The 25,197-nt window shown below is 45.6% G+C and overlaps 1 protein-coding gene across 3 annotated transcripts in view; it reads left to right on the top strand.

Annotated features, from left to right (window-relative positions):
• The window catches only part of TASOR (transcription activation suppressor), a 1,979,545-nt gene that overhangs the window by 6,846 nt on the left and 1,947,502 nt on the right, over positions 1 to 25,197 (top strand). For all 3 annotated transcript variants that reach the window (XM_069643664.1, XM_069643665.1, XM_069643666.1), the window contains exon 2: positions 8,003 to 8,148. In XM_069643664.1, coding sequence (XP_069499765.1) covers positions 8,003 to 8,148 — 146 coding nt within the window. The remainder of the gene's footprint in view (positions 1 to 8,002; positions 8,149 to 25,197) is intronic.

Here is a 25,197-nt window from a genome sequence, read left to right as displayed (position 1 = left end):
GCACATAAAAATTAACTTTACAAAGTTGCATAAAAATCATCGGTTTTGCATTTTTTACAAAAATAAATTCATAGTATTAATATCAATGTGTGTCTCATTACACAAATAGGAACAAATAAAAACGTGGTTCATAGACTACATAACCACATACAAGATACCTCAAATGTATATTGTCGGGAGTTACAGTAATGCTGATTTCCTCAAAAAATATGCTGCTCCTGTAATAACAAGTGAATCGGAAGAGTAGATCGTTGACCAAAACTATCTGAATTCACATTTTCCAGTCTATGATCAAAGGGAAACAAAACCTTGTTGATATTCAGTCATAAGGCTGAACAATTAAACATTTTTATCAAAGCCATCCTTTGTTGACCAACATAGTTTTTGAGGGTGGGGCGGATCAGCACTCTCAACACATTTCACCCAAACCTGGCTTTGTAATGACAAGATTACCTATTGTATTGGTAGCTGTAACTATGGTCCATCTTCAGTGATGATCATACACCTAAACAAATATTCTAGATCCAACAAATGTGACAAATATTCTAGATTCAACAGATGTGTTTTCAGGCTTTTTAGCTCAACCTAGATATGTATATTATTATGTTATACTACTCCTGAAGCATTTTAAGTGCTGTACCTCTTCCTTTCCCGCAATCGTGTCTTTTTCTTCTTTCTAAGTCTGATGTCCTAGTCCTACTTATTTTTTTTGACTTTCACTGTATGCCTGCCCTTTGTGGATTGTGTAGCCTGCATTTCACAGAAAATCATGCCTCCAGTTGAGCTCAAATTGCACTAATGGCTGCAGCAATTCGTTCTGCAGGTCAAATAGGTTGTAACTCTTTCTGTAAGATATCTTGCTTCTAATAATTGAGTAGCTTAAAGGGGTGTCTTGCTTTTTAAGGTGGGATCTGTGATTTAATGTTTGTTTTTCTGCCTCTTGCTTTGATCTTTTTAGACTGTAGCATGTCGTTTCCTGGTATGATATCTAAATTCATTGCAGCATATTTATTCTTGCCAAAATTAAACCATTCATCACACTACCAAAAGTAAACGCCAGCAAATGTAGAAAATTAAGGCTATATTCAGGGTTTTTCCATTATACAAAGTCTTGCATGACTGTAGTATCCTGGTTTTCTTCTCTGCATTCATCCAATTTTGCATCTGGCTGTTGATAATTGGCATGTAATCTTCATTGACACACATCCCTTATTGCACATGACCACATTCTGATTTTTCCAATACTCAGAAAGGAGGGATTTCGAGGATTTAAAAATATATACACTATAAGGCAGTATTATTGAAGTTTGTATGTAAAGCACCATTGCTAGTACCACAATCCTCCCAGTTCATCAACCATTGTATCAGATGACATTTTTCTCTACTGGAACATTTTCTTAATTTTTAAACAAGTCCTTCTACAAATTGGCAATAACCAGATAGTTGGTGAATAGTTGTTACATTTTCTTCTTTTTCCCCCCACTTGTTGGTGTACTGAAGATCTAAATGCATTTACATGGGCTTGAGTTATTTAAAAAAAAAAAAACTCCTGTGTGTGCCCCAAGCTTTTACGGGAAGATTCATTAGTCTTAAATAGATTTTTGTTTTGATTTTTTGTTTAAAGCACAGACCTAGCTTGAGGCCAACAAAGCACTGTACCGAGTATGGGTAACCAACATTTGGGCTGGCATCTTTTAACAGAGCAGTACTCTTGAATTGAGATGTGTGTGTGTGTGTTGGTATATGCGTACATTTGAATTAGTCTGTGGTCAAGTGTTGCAAAAAGCCATGTTTTTGATTTGCAAAATTGGAGAATTTGGGCAATCTAAGCCGACGCGGTATAGAGTTCCAGAGGGTGGGTGTGTGACAACAGAAGGATTGTTTGCGGGTCCTCTCTTTGGAGACGAGCTGTGATTGAAGCTGGTTAAATAATTATTACATTTATTTTTAATGTGCATGTAGTCAAGAAAAGGTCTTTTTACACAGTAATTTTTATATCAAACACATCAAAACTCATCTAAACATTGATTACATTTCATTCATCTTCATTAGAAATCAAAACTCATCTAAACATTGATTACATTTCATTCATCTTCAATAGAAAACTAAAATAATTAATAGTAAGCATTATCTTAATTACTCGATTCATTATCATTTAACACAACATGATTACAACATTTTCCTTATGTTGACACAAGACGGGGAATAAAACAATACGTTTGGACATTTGTTTCTTATTCTTAGTGATAAAGATATTAACTTTACTCATTTAGTAATTTTAAAAGAGCATTGACAGTGATATGCCTTTTCCTGATGAGTAAACCAAAATCCCTGTTTTGAGATCCATGTAATAACCTGTAGATATGGTGAGAAAATGTTTTCTCTTAATGCTAGAGTAGCTGTACAAAAAATCAATATGTAATGTATATGCTGTGGAAAGCCCCTCTCCACACATGTTGCATTCCCCCATGATAGGATCAGATTTATTCCAAATTCGTTCTGTTTCTTTAGTTTTTTCCAAACCCAATCTAAATCGCAGCAACTCATATCGCCATTTGGAATTAGGAAATCTTACAATATACAGTAATACATACAAGCTAGATTTCTCATTCATGGGAAAGTTTTTATTACTTTTTAACGCACTGATCAAAGTTCTTGTCTTAATCCAATCTGAGCGTATTAATGCTCTTTTCACTTTCTCTGGATTTTCTATAAGGTTCTGCTTGGTTCTTTCACATTGTGCCAGAATGTTTTCGAGCATCATCATGCAAATTACTAAGAAAGTTATTTTTTTGAGTGTCTAGACAGTTTTGTATATCTTCATACAACGATTGATCTTGTGGTATCAGGATTAATCTGCGCATAGTTAACCATTTCCAATATTGACTGTAAGGATTGCAAACCAAGTTCATATCGTAACTTGGTAATAGGTGATGATCGTGGTAAAGTCAATGTTTTCTCCCACAGTCGACTTTGCTGGTATAATATTTCCCTTATATAATTTGATGAAGGACAGCAAGGAAAAACAGCAATACGTATTTAGTAATTTTTTAATTGACATATATATATTGCTGTATTTTCCTTTCTATCTTTTGGGTCAGAACTTATAGCAATGGTTTTGTTCTTAAATTAAATCCCAGGTATTTCACATTTTTTACTTTTGGAATTGATTCGTGTATTATATGCCATTTCATTTTCTGAGACTTATAATCATTTTTGGAACACCAAATAATATTTGATTTAGTTGGATTTATCTTAAAATCATCTGCTATGCATATTCTTCCATAGCTAAGAGGAGATGTTTTAGACCTAGTGGGGTATTGTCTATTAATGCTATATCATCTGCATGTGCAAGGAGATGAACTTTGTAATTTCCAGTGGTAGGGGACGCAAATGTTGACTTTTGTAGAAAGGGAGCCAGATCGGCAAGATACAGATTAAACAGTAGTGCTGTTAAAAGACACCCCTGTTTCACTCCATTGTTAGTTTGTTTATTCGACGATAGATTTCCCTGTAATTCAAGCCAGTTGATTTGTTGCACGAGGAGCGTGTTCCACCAGAGGATAGCTGCCAGGTATGCTGGTGTGCGGTTACATTTCTTTATATCGATATATAAATGATTCGATATAAGCACTTTATACCCTGGTGTACTACTCGTGATGGCTTTGTAGTTGATGCATTCAGTTTTAAACAGTTTTCGGGCCTGGCGAGGAAGCCAATTTAGCTCGCCTAAGGTGAGGGTGATTCAGTCAAATATTCATGCACCTGTAATAAGATGTGCTGCAGTGTGGTGGACTGCTTTTAGTGGAGCCAAGTGAGCAGATTATTTTCTGGAAGGGCAAGCTAATTCATAATCCAATAAATATTCTAAACCTCCTTTGAGCTTCTTTCAGGTAGAAGCAACAGTGGTTATTTCATGTATTCACAATACTCTGATTTCTTCTTGGACTCAAGCCCAGTGTAAAACAACATTCTTAATTTTATTCCAGTTTCCTGGCAATGACTAACAAATCTCCCTTCCGTTGCGTGTCTTCTGGATACTGTTTTTTGCAAAATGCTGGGCATCACAGGGACCCCCACAAAATGCCATGTGTTTCAGTTTCCACTTTTGTCGATTACTTCAAGGGTTCTTCTTCAAGTGGTAGTCTGTCATGGCAGTCTCCGTTAGGGCTCCCCGACTGCTGAACTATATACCAATGCATTTCTCCTCTTTCCTCCACTTCTATCTTGATCTGCGTTCCTCTATTCTGCACTTCTATCTTGATCCTCTGCACTCCTTAAACACGGGCTGCACTCTACAGGGTTTCTGAAAAATGTATCTGTCTAGTAAATGAACGCACACTTTATTTCTTTACTTCATAGGCTAGAGAAATATCCTGTACCAGTTTTTTAATCCACCCTGATAAAATTACAGTGGTGTATTTTTCCTTTATTGTGGTTCATATATTTCTTTAATGTATCTGTGTTTCTTCGTGATAATACAGTTAAAAGACTTTTCTCAGTTATTCATTTATAAATGACGGAATATAGCATTCAAATGGTTGCATTTCCCAGTGTTTTTCTTTTTTTGTCCAGGAGGTATCTGGTTTGCATTTCTTCACATAGTAGTTTGTAAACCTTGTGAGAGCCTGCACTTGATGCTTATTGCTTTGGAACCTGCCACCTATATCACACGCTGCTCAAGTGCACGGGAGGAGTGGGGAGCGCCCATTCACTGCTTTCCCAAATGTTGCATTTCATGGTTTTTATTAAGTGTTGCACGTAGAGCTTTGTAATAAGTTCATTAAAATGGTAATGTATGACACAAGTTGATATAGATGTTTCACATGCATGGTGTATTATTAGGGGAAACCTGTGGGGGGAAAAAAGCACTTTTCTTTCCTATTTCGCTTTACAGAACTTGACTCCTGATGAGATGCAGGGGGCTAAAATTCAAGTTGCAAGCTACAAGCCAGTCATAAAGTCAGTAGCCACCTCAGTTGTGTAAATAAATATATATATATATATATATATATATATATAACATTTCTTACATGTCAAGAGTCCAGTATCACTAGCCAATGGCTAGTAGCGAGTCCAAATTTTGCCCCCAGACTTGTGCTTAAAAAAACAAAAGTTTCCGTTAATATCAAAGAGCAAGCAAACACCACCAGGAAACATGATTGCCCTTCAAAAACTCAAGAGGGGTGTAGACAGGTGGGCTGTTGGTCGTCTCCTTCCAGAGCTCCAGAGTAGCCTCCTCCTTTTGGTGCTCCTGCGACTTTTGTTGTTGTGAGTACTACCCTCCACCTCGAGATTGAAACTGTGGGAGATAATACAATGTTTATCCTGGAAATGCATGGGGAGTCATGAGCCAGGGCTCAGTGGCTAGCCAATTTTTGTGGTACGTCGTCCTTCACCTTCTGCAATGAAAGCAGTGGGAAATTTGATGCACGTCCGGTTTCTAGAATTGTGGGGGTGTGATGGTGTCCAAGAGTGATGGTGGTCGGTGCCACAACAAACCAGAGCCATTTCTGTGAAATTGTTGGAAGGAGAGGAGCATGGCTTTGCTTGTAGGTCATGCCCAGAGGTGCGCAGGTGCCCACAAAGCTTAGGTTGCTGGTTCTGGAGTTGACATGCAGGGATTATTTTTTATTTTATTTTGCCCCCGGCACTGCACCCTTCGAGGATTTGACATCACAGCAACCGTCTTTGAGTGGCAAAAATGTCTCCATCGTAGTGAAGCAGCTCTAGAGCTGTGACATAGTGGTCTAGTTTTCCTTGAAACTGTGGTGGATGAGGTTTGCAGGTGTATTATCAGTTGCTAATATGAAAGAAGGATGTACTACTGTTAGTGGCAACCATGGTTGGACATTTGGTGGATGATTTATTAAAACCTCAGCATTGGTGGTCATTTCATGTGACAAAGTGGTGGTGGATATCACAAGTTTGTGCAAGTGGGGAAGATTCTCAGCGAGGGGATGTGACAGCTGGTTTATGCAACAAGACATGGAGATTGGAAAGGAAATGAATATATGTAGTGAGCCCTCGCGGTGCTCGTCTTCAGCTTGGGACACGTGCGCAGCATCAGCATGACCATTTTAGGGCTACGTTATGTACTGTTGCATACGTGGATTGTGCTGGTGCCGTGGGTTTAAGCAGACCTCATAGGATAATTGAAGGACTGGCATGGGAGGGTGGGCACGCTTATCACTTTGAGTAGCAATTCATTACATTATTAAAAATGTGTTGTGACAAAAGGCTGATGGTTTTGTGTGTGCTTTCTGTTCCCTTCCCTCCATGTCTTGCTCTTAATCTCCCCTGTACCATATGCTGTGTTTAGACGTTGATTTGAGGAAATCTGTAAAAGTAGTTGTATTCGAGATACAAATACAATTTGAAATGGAGAAGGGGATATAAGGAGAAAGAGGGCACTCTGCGGTATGTCCTTCATCTTTGTGTATTTGTTTAATTAAAAAACGATGCACAGAAAGTCAGAGTGGAAAGATGTGACACGATTCTTCTGTTCAAAGGGTCATTTAGTTATAGCAACATTTGTAGTGCAGCAAAAGTGCATCCTGTAACCCCATCGTTGTTTCGGTCTCCTACGTTTATACCATCCTATCCTGCATGTGAACTTTGTAATTCTCCCATTGGGTACATTTCTGTAAACTCAGAACATTCCTTATGCTAGTGACAATGCATGGTCCCATTTTGCCTGCTACACACTTCCAGATTGCACATCCTTGCAAAAGGTACTCCATCTGCAAAGCTATTTCACCCCAATTCTGACTAGTGACCCGCAGGTAGCATGTTGATCTTTTTCAGCAGGCACAATAGCTACTTCGATACGTGTTTCTGCAGTTCCCGTGGTTGAATCCTTGTAAGGTAGCTTTGAAGGTTGTGTGGCCAGCTACTGAGATTGGTGTTATGCGCAGGGAGCAGGTTTCACTCCTGGGGAAAATTGATGGTCGGTTCAGTACATGCATAAGGGATCTGTGTGTAATCTGCTTCTAATAGCGTAACACTCTGTTAAACTGGCCTAGTTCATGCACTCACTGCAGAGATGTATATGTGACCTGCAGGGCAGTTTTTATTCTGGTACTGCTAACGCAGCCTTCTCTTTTCAAGCTTCATAAATATTGTTAGCAGCCGTACAGATAAGAGGTGTATCGACCACTTTTACTTCCCCAAAATAGGGAAAGACGCCCCCAAAAATAAAAACTATGGAGTAAAAATACTCCCACCAGAAAATGGGGAAACTCGTATAGACCTTGTGCCCCCTGTTTCACCCATGTCTCCATGGCTACATTTTGAACAGTAGTGGACGTAGTACCACAGGAAGAAACTATCATGACTGCCTAGTTAGAAGATTTAAGCATGTCTTTTAATGTGTATGAATAATTAGGTGTAAAGGAATGATTATTACAAAAACATTTCAGTTTTCCAGTTAAAGCATATTTTTTATACTCGCTTATCAAATACTCCCATTGGGAATTGGATTTACATTTTTACTCCCTAAAATAATTTTACTCCCAACTTTAACAAATAGAGTAAAATACTAGTGTTAGGATTTCTCATGTCCTAAGTAGTAAGAGACCATCCTATTTTTGTGCATGGGCTATTTAGTTTTAGGGCCACAAATGATTTCAAGCTAATCCTGTTTTTAGGTTTGTGGGCAAAAGCTGAAAAGAGAATAATTGGATCTAACGTTTGCATAGCTGGTGCTTGTACAAGTGCAGAATTCAAAGTTACCTCATAGTCTAATATTCTTTTGGTTTGACTTGTGCTTGTGGAAGCTTTTTCCATGGAGTGTACATAGGTTGTGCATTTGTTACTTTCTGTGTGGCATTATGGGGAAATCCAGAAAGGAATTTTCTGGATGTACCACAAGGAATTTCTTTCAACCTTCTATTCCCTTCTGACCGCACTATTTTAGAAGATGAAAATGTCATTTGTGAAAGCGTAACACATTTCATGTATTTTACAGGCCATAATAATGCTGTTTTTATTTTATTTACAGCCCTTTTCCAGCCAGTTATATCAGGATCTCGTGAATTTGAAGACATTTTGAAAATTCTACATTCATCCTATTTGGAGCCAAATTCTGTGGCTAATTTCAATTACAAAAAAGCCAGCTTGGTTCATAGTGAACTCTTGGAAAAGGAGGTTAGTGTAAACAACACTTGTGGTAATAAATTGACGTCTGTGCTACAGTGGACATTCAGGTGACGACATGGGATCTTTTGAACTGCAAGATGGCAGATTTTTATTTTTTGACATTGTTTATTAAACATTTTCTTTAGGTACAAGTATCGCGGTACAACTTTGACCAGTATATAAACTGGACTTGAGATCCCGGTTGAGAAAGTACAGTAAGGAAGCAATTATGTCCATCCAGCACATCGGTTCAACGTTTCTCCCAGCAGTATCACACTTTTCCACCATTTCATTCCCTCTCTCCTCTCTTCCCTCTGATCTTCCTACCCTCAGACTTTATTCACCCTGCCTCCAATGTTCAAGGGGGTGTCAAGTCTTCCGAAGAGTGCAATTCATTCAACAGTTGGCTCCAATCTGTTACCACCACATCCTCCAATGCCGGGTCTCTGGTCTGGTTTGCTGTAAAATATCTTACTCTGCCATTCCCCATCCACGGATATCTCCCATCCATTGTACCAGGGACGGGCCTTGGAACATCTTTCAGGCTATGGCCACCCTCCTTTTTGCTAGTATTGGCATCAATTGGGCTAACAGTTGCCTCACTTTGCGGTGTTTCCCACCCAGTAACAGTCCCCATAAACACACCGTCAGGCTGTTGTCAAAAATGGAACCCAGCAGCCCGTTAATCTTTGACATTACTGCTTGTCAGTAGCGTGCAATCACCAGGCGGTCCCACATTTCGGCCAGTCCCTACTCAAGGTGTTATTCATTGGGTGCAATTTCACGGGGGTCACATACCACCTATGGAGGACATTGAACTGTATACGTTGAAATTACCATTTCTTTAAACTTATTGTATCTGTTCCCACATTGCACTCCAATCTGCTTCTGAAATCTGATTTCCGGCATACCCTTCCCACTTGGCTTTTACTGCTATTCCTCTAGAGGAAACTGCCCCTGTATTGCCTTATAAATTAGAGAGATCCTGGCCCTTCTGTATTGCCTTATAAATTAGAGAGATCCTGGCTCTTCCCATCTCCCTGTGTAAGCTGTACTTGCATTAATGGGTTTGTGGTCGGTTCCTCTGGGATATCTGCCTACATGTTAGCTAAACATTTAATCACTGCCCCATAGGCGAGGAACTGCCCACTAGAGATCCCATATAGCCCTCTCCATTCCTCAAACGACAGCAGTTCCCCCACACAAATAGGGCCCCCACTGACCAAAATCCCAAATCTGCACCCCATGGTAGATCTGCACTATAGAGCCCTGGCACCCATATCTTCCTTAAAAGTTTCTTCCAGACCTTTCATACCACCTGAAATAATGTATGGTTTACCCCCTCCCCCCACCCAGCAGATTGTACCCCACAATAGTTCCTCTCCTCTCTGATGGGGCAGAAGGCTTGTCAGCAATCCCGTCAGCAGCTCCCCCCAGGTATCTGCCCATATTAGTACCGCTTGGAATTGAGCCGCTATGAATTATTCAACATTTGGTAAGTTTACACCTCCTTCACTGCGCAGTCGCCTCAGGTCCCCCAGTGAGACCCTTGCACGTGTCCCATAGCAACTCTCCTATCCGCTCATCCAGCATCTTAAAGAAAACCTTCTTGATGGTGTATGGGATATTGGTAAAGTGGTAGAGGAGCCTTGGAAGAATGACCATTTTGCATAATGCTATCCTCCCCATCAGTGATTTCAGTAACTTCTTCCAAAATTGGACCGCTTTTCCCCTATCCCGACAGCTCCCTTCCCATGTCATAAACAATATTTCTTCAATATTGTGGAAAATCTGGATTCCTAGGTATTTAAACGATTCTCCCTCCCATTTCTGCCCCCAATCCGGGAGGTCAGCAGGATCTCTGTTGCAGAGCCCTCCCAATGGGAATAATAACGACTTTTCTGTATTGATACGGAAGCCGGATAGCTTTCCTGAAAGATGTTCAACACCTCTAATAGGATTGGTAGATTTTCCAACGGGTTCCCCACATACAACAAGTCATCGGCATTTAGGAAAACCATGTCTCACTCCTCCTGCCGTTATGCCTGCGTCCCTCAGTTCTTTCCCGAAATACTTAGCTAATGGTTCAACACTAACGCAAACGATATTGAGGAGACCGGGCATCCCTGCTGAATCCCCCCTACCCAAGTGCAGCGCTGTGACACCCAATCATTTGTCTTTACCCTTGCCATTGGTGTGTTATACGAGAGTCGTAGCCAATCGACAAATATTCCCCCAAATCCATCGGCCTCTAATACCCAGAACAACCATGCACTCTCCACGGAGTCAAAGGCCTTCATGGCATCAAAGGAACCCAATGCCATGTCCTCCTTAGAATTCCAAACCTGGTCCATTACGTGATATAGACGATGGAGATTCATTATGGTACTCCGTCCTCCAATAAATATGCACTGGTCCGGATGCCCCAATCGAGGGGCCACCCCAGATAATCGAGTATCCAGAACCTTTCCCAAAATGTTTGCATCAATATTTAATAATCAAATTGAGTGATAGGATCAAAATCAAGGGGGTCTTTATGCTCTTTCAAGAGTAGTGTTATGATCGCTTCCCGCATTGTCCGGAAGAATCCCTATCTCGAAAGCCTCGTATAATTTCGTCGGGAGACTAGGAGTTCCTCATATTTACAGTATAATTCTACCGGGAACCCATCACTACCCGGGGATTTGCCCTTATTCATCGACCGCAATGCCCCATATATTGCTGATTCTTTGATGGGTTTATCCAACGCACTTCTTTCGTTCCCAGTCAGTACTGGTAAATGTACCAGGTCTAAGAGTTTGCCTACTTCTTCAGCCGAGTACATGCCTTCGCTTGAGTATAGGGTTTTGTAAAAGTGTTGGAAGGTTGTATTAATCTCCGACTGAGTGGTAGCGAGCTCCCCAGACTCCCGTCTGATATATAGCATGTTGAGGTTTCTCCCACCCAATCAACCAGGCCAATAGTCTTCCTGGCTTATCCCCTTCCCTGTGTATTTGCACGTCTCTCCAGCTCCAATCAGATTTAGAAAGGGAGTTCTGTGCCTCTTGTTGGAAGCTAGGTCCTCCGCCAACTCCCTTTCTTTCCCCGCTGCCACTGTCTTTTCCAGACTGGATATACCCCCTTCCAATTTCTGCAATTTTTCCCCATAGGGGCCCCTCTAACCCCTGTAAACTTGGATATACAAACCTCCAATGGTGACCATAAAAGCCTCCCACAGGGCCCCCATCTTTCCACAGACACTAATTTATCTCAAACCTCGATCCCTCAGAATCTCCCTAAATGCCCCATAATCTAGGCCACCAATTTAAAGCTGCCATGAATGCACTGATGATGTCCTCTGTACTCCTCCCATAGTTGTCACCAAGGGTGAGTGATCCGAAAGAACCCTCTCTAGGCACTCTGTGTCACAGAATATATGGACATGCTCTCTCCCCACAAAGAGGTAATCCAAGCGTGAATAGGACCTATGCACCCCGGAAAAATGAGTAACCTCGATCACTTCCATGAGCCTCCCGCCATAGTTCCACCAAATCACCTACCGGTTTCCATAGTGACAATGCCACCTGTTGCTTCTGTGCTGTCTAAACTGGGGTCCAATAGACAATTAAAAGCTCCCCTCCCATATAAAGAAATTTTCCCGGTGTCGTCCTACCAATTGCATTACCGCTGGAAAATATTCACCATCATCCACATTGGGTGCATAAGAGTTAACCACACAAAGATCCTTTCCTTCCAGTGTCCCTCGGAGAGCCACTTTTCTTCCAGCATCACCTGCCAGTACTTTGCTCACCTGAATAGGAACCCCTGCTGCTACCCAAACCTAAACTCCCCAGGCTTACTTCGAATAGGACGTTCTTACCACTGCCCCCCCCACCTTCTTTTAAGTAGGTCTAGGTCTTTCCACACCATATGGGTTTCTTGCAGCAGGGCTAATTGCACCCCATGTCTTTTCAGGAATTCCCCCACTCGTTGAGACTTCAATTTTTGGCCCAATCCTTGGACATTAGATTTTCAACCATCACTCTGCATGCTAGATATGGTAGTCCATTCCCTCTTGCGTGTACCTCCCCGTCCTATCTCCCCATTTCGCGGCCAAACCGTTTCAACCTGTCTTGCCAACCTAGCTTCAGATGACAACCAACCGGGCAACCGTGTCATACTTTTGCGCCTATGTCTCCCAGCCTCCCGCTCAACTAACTCCTTCCAAAATAACTGTCCTGACCGCCCCCACCATTCCTGATGTACTGTCTCACTTTGTCTCATTAACTCAAATGTAGACTTCAACCAGCAGGGCCCACATGCCATATCCGCCTGCACCCTCACCTCCCTCCTAGCAAACCCCCACAACTGTCCCCCCCACCCCCAAGACCTCACACCACTCCTTTCCTCCCATGGACCTTCCCCAACCAAGGTCCAAATCCCCTTCCTTCAAAACTCTTGACCCCCGAGTCATTCTCTCCGCACTTCCCCTCCCCTCTATGGATGAACGGTTGTTGGTCCAGGGTTGCTCCCCTGTCGCTCCCGTCCGTTGTTGGAATTATTTCTCACCCCCTCACCCTTGTACATTACACCAGCGTTTCAACTCACTGCTGACCCTCCCCTCTCAATTTCAGCACCATTCCTCCTCCACCTCAGTCTCCTGACCGCTGTACCTCTCTCCCTCCCTTCACCTTGACCATCCTACCCGGTGACATTGTGTCCAACCAGGACACACCTCCTGCGTGTTGCAAAAAACCATGACTTCTCCCCGATATCACCTTTAACTTAGCCAGAAAAAACATCATGTGTTTAATATTGAGTTCCCTAAGGTGTCGTCTCACTGTGTCATAGGTTTTCCATTGTCGTCGCACCTCCAGGGTAAAATCCGGGAAAATGTGCAGCTTCGTGTTCCCCACCTCATAGCCCACCCTGTGGGACTCCTGCAAGATGGCATCTCTGTCCCTGAAGTGCAATATCTTTGCCACAATTACTCTTGGCGGACCCCTTGGCGGTGGAGCCCTGCCCGGCACTGTGTGCCCGTGCTACTGTGAAGAGCTTCGATAGTCCTTTCACTCCCAAGGTGTCCAGGATAAGATGCTCTACAAAAAGTTCCACACTCTGCCCTTCTTCTCTCTCCAGGACCCCTACCAGCCGGATGTTGCATCCCCGAGATTGTCCTTCTGCATCCTCGGCTCTGGATTCGAGTGTCCTGGTTTCCCCAACCAGGCCGGCCACCTGAGTTTTGAGACATTTCAGGTCATCCTCCACCGTACTCACTCTGCTCCACTTGCGTGACTCTCACTTACCACCCTCACTAGGGATACGTCCACCCCTACCTCTTTGATGCTTCCCTCCAAGGAGGTTCTTGTGACTTGAATCACCTCCATTAGGGCACCTAGGGTTACCCCTCAACCCCCCACCAGAACCCCGTCCCCTGGTGCCTTCCACGTCCCTTCATGCCTCTTTTTACTTTTCGGGTCAGTGTATTTTTCCATCTTTTGTTGACCCTTTACCATTGACGCTGCCAGTGGTTGGCCCAGCCCTCTGCATATATCACCTTCTGTCTATGTACCACCAGATCAAGGGGGGGTCCTCTCTCTGTAAGGGCTTCTGGGATCTGCCGACCCACTTCTTACTGGCCGTCTCCTCTATTTGTCCACATATGCGTTGAGGTCTCCTAGCCCCTCTTCCAGCTATGTTTGCCAATTCCTTGGGCTCCGGTAATTGTCCACCAAGGCCAAAGTTCAGGGGAGCTCTCAACACCTGTCAGGTCTCAGACCCCTTTAGTGAGACCCCCACCAATGAGTCTAGTACTCAGCTATTTGGGCTCCCTATCCTTGAGCCTTAGCTGCTCGTATGGGGAGACCTAGCTCCCTTATCACTGGTGTCTTACTGTGTTTAGGAGAGTGGGTGGGAGAGGCCTCACCATAATTTTCGTTCTCCCTTGCTTGTTCACCTTAGGATGTTTCCTCCATAAATGCTGTTCTGTGAGTCACATAAGTTTTCTCCCTTCCTGCTGCTGCCCCTTGTGATGGTGCTGGCCCTTCCGCTGCATCTTTCCGTATTAGAGGGGTCGCGTTGCAGAGATTCCCAGGATCCTACTTCCTAGTGCCTTCTCTTCTGACGTCCCTCTCCACCTCCTGCTGGGAAATGTCACTGCAACCTTCCAGTTCCTACAGCGTAGGTTGTCCGTCCTCTGGGATATTGCTCTGCCCTGTTCGACAGCCGGGGCCCACAGTCCTGCACTGCACCAGCAGTGTCATGCTCCTGTTCTTCTGCCTGGGTTCGCTTCCAGTAGGTCGGGTCTCTCCAGCGGGCTATTAGCTCCGGGGGCCATCTTCGTTTCTCATCCCGCGTCTGTGGCAATTCCTCAGCTCTGGGGGCTTCAAACTTGCCTTTCTCGCCCAGCAGGTCCCACAGACTGCCTTCGAGGTTCCTCCAGCCGAGGCACGGTCCGGAGCTACAGATCTTCAACCAAAAAGCAGGATTTTTACCAGGATCTTGGCAGGCAACCCGGGAGCTTCAGAGAGCTACGTGATCATGCTCTGGTTGCTGGCCACACCCCCCAAGATACCAGTTGATCTAGGTAGCATTGCCCTTTCCCCTTGTCCCTACGCCACCTACAATTACCCGGAGGAATGTGGAGCCAAAAACAAAACTCCTAAAAGGAACATTTTGGAAGCTTAACAAGTGTGGATTTTAATCTGTAATGTTTCTTAACTTTAAAAGTTAGCATATTTTTGGGATTGCGTTGGGCCACTGCAATATAGGATGTGGGGGGGGGGGGGTATAGATCATAATTTGGGATGTATTTTTATATAGCAAATGCCAAGAAAACAATCTCTGACACTGCTTGCAATGGAAATATAGCAAGTCCTTCTCGTAGTTGCATTCACTTTTAGGTAGGAGAGCTGTGTACATATAAGGGATAAGACTGACGCAGATAGAGCGATTGTCATGATCTCTGCTTCCAAAAGATCAGGACTTGCCCGACTCCCTTGGAAGCAGACCCATAACCCCGGTTCCGAGTGCCAGCCAGTCCCAATTGGGACCTTTTGGACCCTGTCCTGGCGCCAGTGGCACCAGGCTCATAAAGATGCCCAGTCCCAGCGCTGGAAGCGCCGGGCTCGTAATGCTTGGGTGGACTTACCTGCAGCAGACCATGCTGCTTACTTACATGCCAGTTGAACCCCTGATCCTCTTCTGTTTGGGACTACTTTTCCTGTTGGGTGGGGCAGGAGCCACTCCCTAGTTTCAGAACGCTGGAACTCTTCTGGAAAGCAGGAACTCTTTTCTTACCTAGGCGTGGCTGTGGAAGGAGACACCTAAGCACTACAGGAGGCTATTTAAACCGCACCCGATGGATGAATCTTGCTTTGCATTATTCTGCATTCTCTGCAGCAGAACGCTCATCGTGTCTTCTGCTTCTGATCCTGGGCCTAAGGGAACAAAGGCTTACCATCCTGGAATCCAGTCTTCAGCAGCACCTGTAAAGACAAAGAAAGAACAGGTTAGCACTACGGTCTTCAGTGGCAGCGCATCTCTTACCTGGTCCATCGGCTGTCACCAACGCCTCGCGCTGCATTCCGGCATCTGAAAGACAAAGGTTTACCTACTCTTCGCATGCTCCGGAGGTCTTCACTCTGCATTCCGGCATCTGAAAGACAAAAGCTTACCAGCTCTTCGCACGCTCCGGAGGCCTTCGGCGCTGCATCCCGCATCTGAAAGACAAAAGAAGGTGCGTTTAAAGACATTGGGCAACCTTATTACTCACGTGCCATTACTCCTTCCCACGCCGAATCCAGTAGGGTATTCCAGCACCCTTCAGCTTCTCTAAAGCTCCGAACTTGTACCTGCAAGATAAAAGGGACAGTTAGTGCGCATCGTGAAGCAGGCTACAAGCGCTTACTTACGTGCTTCCAGGCGCTTCTATTCCTCACGCGGGTTCGATCCTCAACTCTCATCAGCCCGCCATCCGCCATCGCCGGAACCCTGCAAAACAAGAGATAGCATTACAAAAGACTTTTAAGACATTTGAAGTGCCCAGAACTTACCGTTCGTGCAGTTAACGACGGACAGCAGTCCTCTGAGGTCAAGAGGCCTGCACCCTTATCCAGTGAAGAAACTGGTTACGGCACCCTGCCCCGAGGCAGATGGAGAGCTCGGCGTTCACTTACCTAAGGTGAGGGCGTTAACCTTTGGGGTTCTACAGGAGAAGAAAAGGGAAGAGGAGAGAGGCACCCAATAACCCCAGTTCATTAATCCCATATTTTCTATCTGCAGACATCTTACTCTTCGAGTCAGACATACAGTGCACAGAGGTCCAGCCCAAAGAGCCAACCGTGTGTTACACATCACCTTTGAAGATACGGCATTCACCCAGTCAAGACCGGCGCCTCTGCGGGAATCAGGTGAGCGTTACAGAACGCAAAGCCTACCGCAAAACTCCCACCCAGGCGCTATGGAAACCTCAGATACCGACCAGCTAGCCCAGTTACTTGGGGAACTAAGAGCAGAAGTGCATGCAGCCCGTCAGGAAACAAATGCTCTAAGAAGGGAACTGATTATTTCCAAGGAGCGAACAGACGATCTCGCTAGACAATTGTTACAGTCACAAGCCGGACAAACTCTGTTACCCGCATCAGGGGCAAATCTTCCTTCAACATCCTCTACGAACCCAGTGCAGATCAACCTACCTGGGAATGTACCTCTGGCTCCGCCCGAACGATTTTCTGGTGACCCAAAGAGGTTTGCAGTATTTATTAATCAGTGCCGGTTGCACTTCTTATGCCGGCCAGCAGCCTTTCCAACTGATCAAGCTAAGGTAGCTTTTGTGCTTTCGTACCTTAGTGGCAATGCGGCAGACTGGTTGATCCCTCTAGTTAATCAAGATGATCCGGTTCTCCATGATTTTCAAGCTTTTCAGCTCAGTATGGAAAAACTGTTTGCAAGACATTCACAGGGGCAGGCCTTGGACAATGAGCTCCTTTCATTGCGACAGGGTAATCAAGACCTTTTGGCTTATATTGCGTCTTTCAACAGACTGATAGTGGAAACTCGATGGCCTGAGGACAAAAGGATTACGCTGTTTTATAGAGGTCTACGTGGAGAGCTCAAAGATGTGTTAGCCCAAGTAGTGAATATCCCGCAAGACTGTTCGGACTATATTGACTTAGTCGTTCAAATTGACCACAGACTGCAGAACAGGAAGGCCGATCGTTCCAAGTTTGATGCTCGAGTATTTTCCAAACCACCAACTCCTACCAAAGGAGTAGACTCCGGGGAACCCATGCAAATAGGGGGCCTGAAAGGACCACTAACACAAAAGGAGCGGGAAAGGAGAAAACAGCTGCAATTATGCCTCTATTGCAGAAACTCGGGGCACTTTCTTCGAGATTGTCCGGTGAAACCAGCCAAGAAGGCAGTAGGAGCTGCAGTTACCAGGGTCACAAACTCTGAGCAGGGAAACGACCTCGCCCGACAAGAATAGAGGTCCTCTTGCCGAGCGTTAAAACCAGTTCCGTGACCTCGCATTTCGTGATACCTATGGTCCTCATTAGCCCTGAACATCCGGATCGATTACATGCGATTGAAGCTTACGTCGACAGCGGTGCCATCGGCAATTATGTGGATCATGAAATGGTTTTGAGGAGGAATCTGACTCTTTGTCCAAAGGCTGTAAAGGACGTCATTACTACGGTGGATGGTACGGAGATAGCCTCCGGACCAGTAACGCATACCACCCAAGAAGTGACGCTAGTAAGTCAAGATGGACACCATGAGAAGATCGTGTTCGATGTGATCAAGGCCCCTCAGTTCCAGATTATTCTAGGAATTCCTTGGTTAGAGAAGTACAATCCTCAGATCGATTGGCGAGCAAGAACGGTTCAGTTTCCAGAATGTGTCTCTACTTGTCACCCTCGACCTGGTGTTGCACTGGCAGCAATTTCCTCGGAGGCTCCCCAGTTACCTCCTGAATACCTAGAATTCCAAGATGTTTTCCGGAAGGATCAGGCTAACTCTCTACCTCCTCATAGGTTTTATGACTGCCAGATAGACCTGATACCTGGATCTACTCCTCCTTGTAGTAGAATTTACGCCCTCACCGAGCCTGAGAATCTTCACCTCTGACAATAGCTGGATCAATACCTAGCGAATGGGTTTATTCGTCCTTCCAAGTCCCCTGCTTCCTCAGCTTTGTTCTTCGTTCCAAAAAAAGAAGGGGACCTTAGAACTTGTATAGATTATCGCGCCCTGAACCAGATCACCGTTAAGAATAGATATCCGTTACCTTTGATCCCTGAACTCCTGGACCAAGTCAGAAAAGCATGCATATATACAAAGCTGGATCTTAGAGGAGCCTACCACTTGGTACGAGTAAAAGAGGGCGATGAATGGAAGACGGCCTTCCGCACCAAGTATGGGCTATTTGAATATCAGGTCATGCCCTTCGGACTTTGCAATGCCCCGGCCGCCTTTCAATATTTTATGAACGATGTCCTCAGAGAGCTCATAGATGTGTGTGTTGTTGTTTACATTGACGACATCCTTGTTTATTCTTCATCGGAAATTGAACATCGGAAACACGTGAAAATGGTCCTCGAGAGATTGCGTCAACACAAACTTTTCGCTAAGTTGGAAAAATGTGTTTTCAACGTGACTGAAGTTGAATTCTTGGGATTCATATTATCACCTAGCGGAGTGCGTATGGATTCAAATAAGGTCGATGCAATTCTCAAATGGCCATCGCCATCCTCCGTAAAAGGTGTTCAAAGCATGTTAGGCTTCGCTAACTTTTACCGCAGGTTTATCCCCGAATTCTTTCGAATAGTCCAGCCCATCACCGCCTTGTTAAAGAAAAACAAACGTTTTGAATGGTCTACCGAGGCGGAACAAGCTTTCCAGAATTTGAAGACTAGATTTATCTCTGCACCGATCTTAAAACATCCTCGCCCAGAACTCCCCTACATCGTTGAAACTGATGCTTCGAGCCTTGCCATGGGGGCAGTTCTATCACAAAAGGACCCAGTAAACAATCAGTTGCATCCCGTGGCATTTTGGTCCCGCAAATTCTCGCCTCCTGAAATCAATTACACTATTACCGATAAGGAACTTCTAACTATCAAGTCCGCCTTTAAGGCTTGGAGGTTTATCTTCTGGGGGCCCGACACACCGTTACTGTGATTACAGATCACCGAAACCTACAATATTTGAAAACCGCAAAAGCTCAATCCTCTAGGCAACTCCGTTGGGCACTATTCTTTGCCGAGTTTGACTTCATAATTACCTATCGACCTGGTACAAAAAACGGTAAAGCTGATGCCCTTTCTCCGATGGGAGTGGAAGAACATTTGATCAATCCTAAACCTGTACCTATCATTCCCGAACAAAGAATTCTAGGTGTAATCGCCACACAATCCATAGAGGAAGTTGAGGATAAAGCCAGGCTACTGGTAACTCCAGCAGACATACAGAATTGGCATCTGCAGGGAAAGGACTTTACGGTGAAGGACAACCTATTATATTTCCAAGAACGGTTATACCTGCCCAGCACAGATTTACAGAAAAAGGTAATCTCTTGTTATCACGATTCTTTAATGGAAGGACATCCCGGTATGACCAAGACCTCGGAAAAGATCAAGCGCTACTTCTGGTGGCCGTCTTGGAAAAAAGATATCAGAGACTTTATAATGTCCTGTGGAGTGTGCGCCCAAAACAAGAGTCAAAAGGAAAAACCAGCCGGCCTCTTACACCCTATTGACATCCCGCCTCGCCCTTGGCATACGCTTTCTATGGACTTCATCACCGATCTACCTCCATGCTCCGGATACCATACGATCCTAGTAATCGTGGACCTATTCTCCAAGATGGCGCATTTCATTCCACTCAAAGGCTTACCAACAGCAGCAACTCTGGCCCGAGAATTTCTCGAAAACATCGTCCGACTGCACGGTTTTCCTTCAGTTCTAATTTCGGATCGAGGTAGTCAATTTATTTCTCATTTTTGGCGAAGTTGCTGTCGGTCGGCTCAAATTGATGTGAGACTTTCGACCAGCCACCACCCTCAAACCGACGGACAAACCAGGAGGACCAATCAAACTCTGGAACAGTATTTGCGCTGCATGCTGCAACAAACTGAAAAAACTTGGAAAGATATCCTTTTGGATAGCCGAATATGCCTACAATAACTCTGTCCACTCGGGAACTGGGAAGACCCCGTTTTTTCTTTTATACGGTAGTCACCCTCGAACCTCGGAGTGGATCCACTCCAAGATCTTGGAACACCAGCAGTAGACCACCTGCATTCTACAATCACCCAAGCCTTTAAGGAAGCCGTTTCTCACCTTCAAAGGGGTAAAGAACAATACAAGAAAGGAGCAGATCAACATCGGAAGGAAGCCCCCCAATATCAAGTAGGAGATCAAGTCTGGTTATCCACCAAATATCTATCTCTAAAAGGACCACGCACATTCAACCCAAGATACCTTGGTCCCTATTCCATCACTACCATAGTAAATCCAGTAGCGGTCAAGTTGGACTTGCCCCATCACATGAAGATACATCCGGTCTTCCACGTCTCTTTATTAAAACCCGTGCAACCTCAAACCCGACTAACTACATCTCCAAAACCTATTCTAGTTGATGGAGAACTCGAGTTTGAAGTCAAAAGCATCCTGGATTCCAAGATCTCCAAATCTAAACTATTTTACCTGATTGACTGGAAAGGCTACGGTCCCCAAGAAAGATCCTGGGAACCTGCAGAATATGTCCACGCGCCTCGTCTAATCAAAAGATTTCATCGAACATTTCCTAACAAGCCCAAACCCCCGGAGAAGCCCGGTTTGGGAGGGGCCTTGAGGGGGGGTGCTGTCATGATCTCTGCTTCCAAAAGATCAGGACTTGCCCGACTCCCTTGGAAGCAGACCCATAACACCGGTTCCGAGTGCCAGCCAGTCCCAATTGGGACCTTTTGGACCCTGTCCTGGCGCCAGTGGCACCAGGCTCATAAAGATGCCCAGTCCCAGCGCTGGAAGCGCCGGGCTCATAATGCTTGGGTGGACTTACCTGCAGCAGACTATGCTGCTTACTTACATGCCAGTTGAACCCCTGATCCTCTTCTGTTTGGGACTACTTTTCCTGTTGGGTGGGGTAGGAGCCACTCCCTAGGTTCAGAACGCTGGAACTCTTCTGGAAAGCAGGAACTCTTTTCTTTCCTAGGCGTGGCTGTGGAAGGAGACACCTAAGCACTACAGGAGGCTATTTAAACCACACCCGATGGATGAATCTTGCTTTGCGTTATTCTGCATTCTCTGCAGCAGAACGCTCATCGTGTCTTCTGCTTCTGATCCTGGGCCTAAGGGAACAAAGGCTTACCATCCTGGAATCCAGTCTTCAGCAGCACCTGTAAAGACAAAGAAAGAACAGGTTAGCACTACGGTCTTCAGTGGCAGCGCATCTCTTACCTGGTCCATCAGCTGTCACCAACGCCTCGCGCTGCATTCCGGCATCTGAAAGACAAAGGCTTACCTACTCTTCGCATGCTCCGGAGGTCTTCACTCTGCATTCCGGCATCTGAAAGACAAAAGCTTACCAGCTCTTCGCACGCTCCGGAGGCCTTCGGCGCTGCATCCCGCATTTGAAAGACAAAAGAAGGTGCGTTTAAAGACATTGGGCAACCTTATTACTCACGTGCCATTACTCCTTCCCATGCCGAATCCAGTGGGTATTCCAGCACCCTTCAGCTTCTCTAAAGCTCCGAACTTGTACCTGCAAGATAAAAGGGACAGTTAGTGCGCATCGTGAAGCAGGCTACAAGCGCTTACTTACGTGCTTCCAGGCGCTTCTATTCCTCACGCGGGTTCGATCCTCAACTCTCATCAGCCCGCCATCTGCCATCGCCGGAACCCTGCAAAACAAGAGATAGCATTACAAAAGACTTTTAAGACATTTGAAGTGCCCAGAACTTACCGTTCGTGCAGTTAACGACGGACAGCAGTCCTCTGAGTTCAAGAGGCCTGCACCCTTATCCAGTGAAGAAACTGGTTACGGCACCCTGCCCCGAGGCATATGGAGAGCTCGGCGTTCACTTACCTAAGGTGAGGGCGTTAACCTTTGTGGTTCTACAGGAGAAGAGAAAGGGAAGAGGAGAGAGGCACCCAATAACCCCAGTTCATTAATCCCATATTTTTTATCTGCAGACATCTTACTCTTCGAGTCAGACATATAGTGCACAGAGGTCCAGCCCAAAGAGCCAACCGTGTGTTACACATCACCTTTGAAGATACGGCATTCACCCAGTCAAGACCGGCGCCTCTGCGGGAATCAGGTGAGCGTTACAGCGATCTAGCCCGACTGGTTTTATGTATTTTGTTTTTGTTTTTTTTTTTTTACAGAACTCCACTGAACTTTACCAGTATTTGATTTTCTACAGTAGTGCAAGGTTGCATTTCCTGTTCTTTTGATTGTCAGACAACAGTTTGCACTTTCCAGTTAAGACACTGTTCTATTTTGACGACTAAGTCCTCAATAGTTATCCTTCAGCCGAGTACAAAGGGATATTTTTGAAAAGTCCATGGTGCCTAACTGCATAAAAATCCTTTGCAAACCATGGCATCCTGGTGAACACTGATTTTTTTTTTTTTTTTTTTGTAAAGTATTTTATTGGCATTTGTGTAAACACTTTTCTGATGCTTGTTAATCTGCTTAGAATCACATGCTGTGCATAGGTCCGACATCCAGTGGTCACTGCGGAGTATTGCATTTTGTTTTTCGTAGTCGAAAAGGGACGTCGACAGGGCGTGTCTGAAATACTATCCCTATAGTGACGTGTGTTGTACCCACAATCCCTCACACGTCGAGGTCCCTCAGATTGTTTTTTTCCGCCCAGCTACTGGTCGCCTTTACGCAGAGCTCCTCGAGAGACATTGCAGATTCCATCTCCTCGACCTTTGGTCGTTTTTTCCTGTTTAAAGATTTAATATATCGATCCCTCCCTCGACGCAGTTGTGAAGCTGTCTCCGCCGAGCAAGATCTTCGACGGAGGGGACGAGCGGAGGAGATCCTTCGGCGTTGCCGAACACGTGGCCTGGCCTCGCAGGCCAAATACAGTAGAGAGAGTGGGGTCGTGGGACATCTCTGATTCTTTTTCTGAGAATGCCTTTCCATTTCCCCTTCCTTTGCCTTGGGGTAGTTATCACGGTTTATTGCCTCGGCTATGGAGAGGACACCCTTTAGGTTTTGCCCACTTTGTAAGGGCAAGTTTACTTGGAAGGACAAGCATTCACGGTGTAACCGCTGCTTGCCCCTCGATCACAAAGAGGAGGGTTGCTCGGCTTGTCGGCTTCTAAAGCCAAAGACTCTAAAAGACCGTTGGGTCAAGAGGTGGGCGGCCTACGCTATGTCGAAGGCCGGGTCTTCACCCGCCGCTGCTACCACCGACAGTGACGAGGAACGTGATAACACGACCTCCGCTACGGAAGTCGTACACCCCTCTAAAGAGCGCTCGCGCTCTTCGTCGTCTGTCCCCGGCCCCGACGGGCTCGGCTCATGCCCTGCTTATGGAGATGAACACCCCGGCGACACTGACGCACACGATACAACACATAAACACACAACCCATAGCTCTTCTTCGCCAAAGACGAAGAAAGCATCAGCGCCCAAGGAGACGCAGGTTACACCGGCGGCCTCCTCGGACCGTTCGGGTTCGAAGCCCCTCTCGCAACCGCAGCCGCGACCAGCGACTGGGCTTTCGGAAAATAAGGGCGCCGCCCCCAAACCATCGGCCGGCGCGCACCAGCAGAGAGTGCACGCCGCCGTAGAACGTTCGACACCCGTAACGTCGAAACCACAGCCCTCCGTTGACAAACGAGTCAGAGAGCTTGGCGAGGATCGTTGTAGCCGACGCCCAGAAGCGTACGCCGAAAGACACGTCGAGCGCTACACAAAGGTCGAAAGACACGCCGAAAAAGCCCGAAGAAAAACAGGGACTATCCCCTTCAGTCGGGGGGGACCCCCAGCACACCGGAAGGCTTTTCGGAAGGCGACGGGACACTTTCCTCGACGTTGTGGGAGAGGTTGAGCCGTTTTCAGCAAGATAACACTAATTTTCCCCCGCTAGACCGCTCAGGGGTGGGTACCCCATGAAATCATGGAAAGGCTCCATCTCTGCATGGAGAGAATGGAGAGGTTTATGAACACCCAGAACCCTCCCACTCCCAAGAGAACAAGAGAAGGGCCTCAGGAGGACCCCAGGGCCAAATACCCGAGGCAGGACACAGCCTTAGACTTCCATAATGTGTATGACCTCACTGGTGAGGAACAATACTTAGAAGAGGAGGATGATTTTGTGGATAATGAAGGACAGAACCAAGAGGAAGGTCTGGAAGACAGCCCAGACATGGTAGGAGAAGGCTTCAGAGAAAATCCAGAAGAAGGACCTTCTCATCCCTGGCAATCCCCATCAGTATATTCGGACACTGATGTCCTGAACCTAAATCCTCCTGACAATTCACCTGTTAGAAACACGTCAGCCATTGACGATCAGCCCACATTCAATGCCCTGTTGCGCAGAGCAGCAGCACATTTCGAACTGGACACTGGGGAGATCTCTCCGGAAATAGACTTTGTGGAAAGAGTAATTAAGGAGAAACCCCCAGTCAGCCAGACCATTCCCCTCCTCGCTTCAGTGAAGAGAAGAATCATCCCTTCGCTATCCACACCCGCACTAATCAGAGGAGTTAATCCAAGGATTGAAAAACTTTTCACTCCTTCACCCTCAGACCCGCTGTACATCAGGGGACATTCCATTCCGGATTCCCTTGTAGTAACCAATACAAGGAAGAGGGCAGGGGTGCCGCTGTCCACCAGTGAGGCACCACCTGACAAGGAGGGCAAGAGGTTATATGCCCTTGCTAAAAGAGTCACATCCTCGGCTGCCTTTTCGGCAAGAATTGCGAACAACAATTCTTTGCTAGCTAGCTACGCGGACGCGCAGTGGGCCAAACTGCGCAAGGACGCCGAAGAAGCGCCGGAACCACTACGTACACGCCTGCTTTCAACTATTGGCGAAGGAACCCAGGT

This window comes from Ambystoma mexicanum, chromosome 2p (genome assembly GCF_040938575.1).
Source record: "Ambystoma mexicanum isolate Mex_15411 chromosome 2p, UKY_AmexF1_1, whole genome shotgun sequence".
NCBI lineage: Eukaryota > Metazoa > Chordata > Amphibia > Caudata > Ambystomatidae > Ambystoma > Ambystoma mexicanum.
The sequence above is the reverse complement of the archived record's forward strand: the minus strand, read 5'-3'. Positions and strand labels throughout refer to the sequence as shown.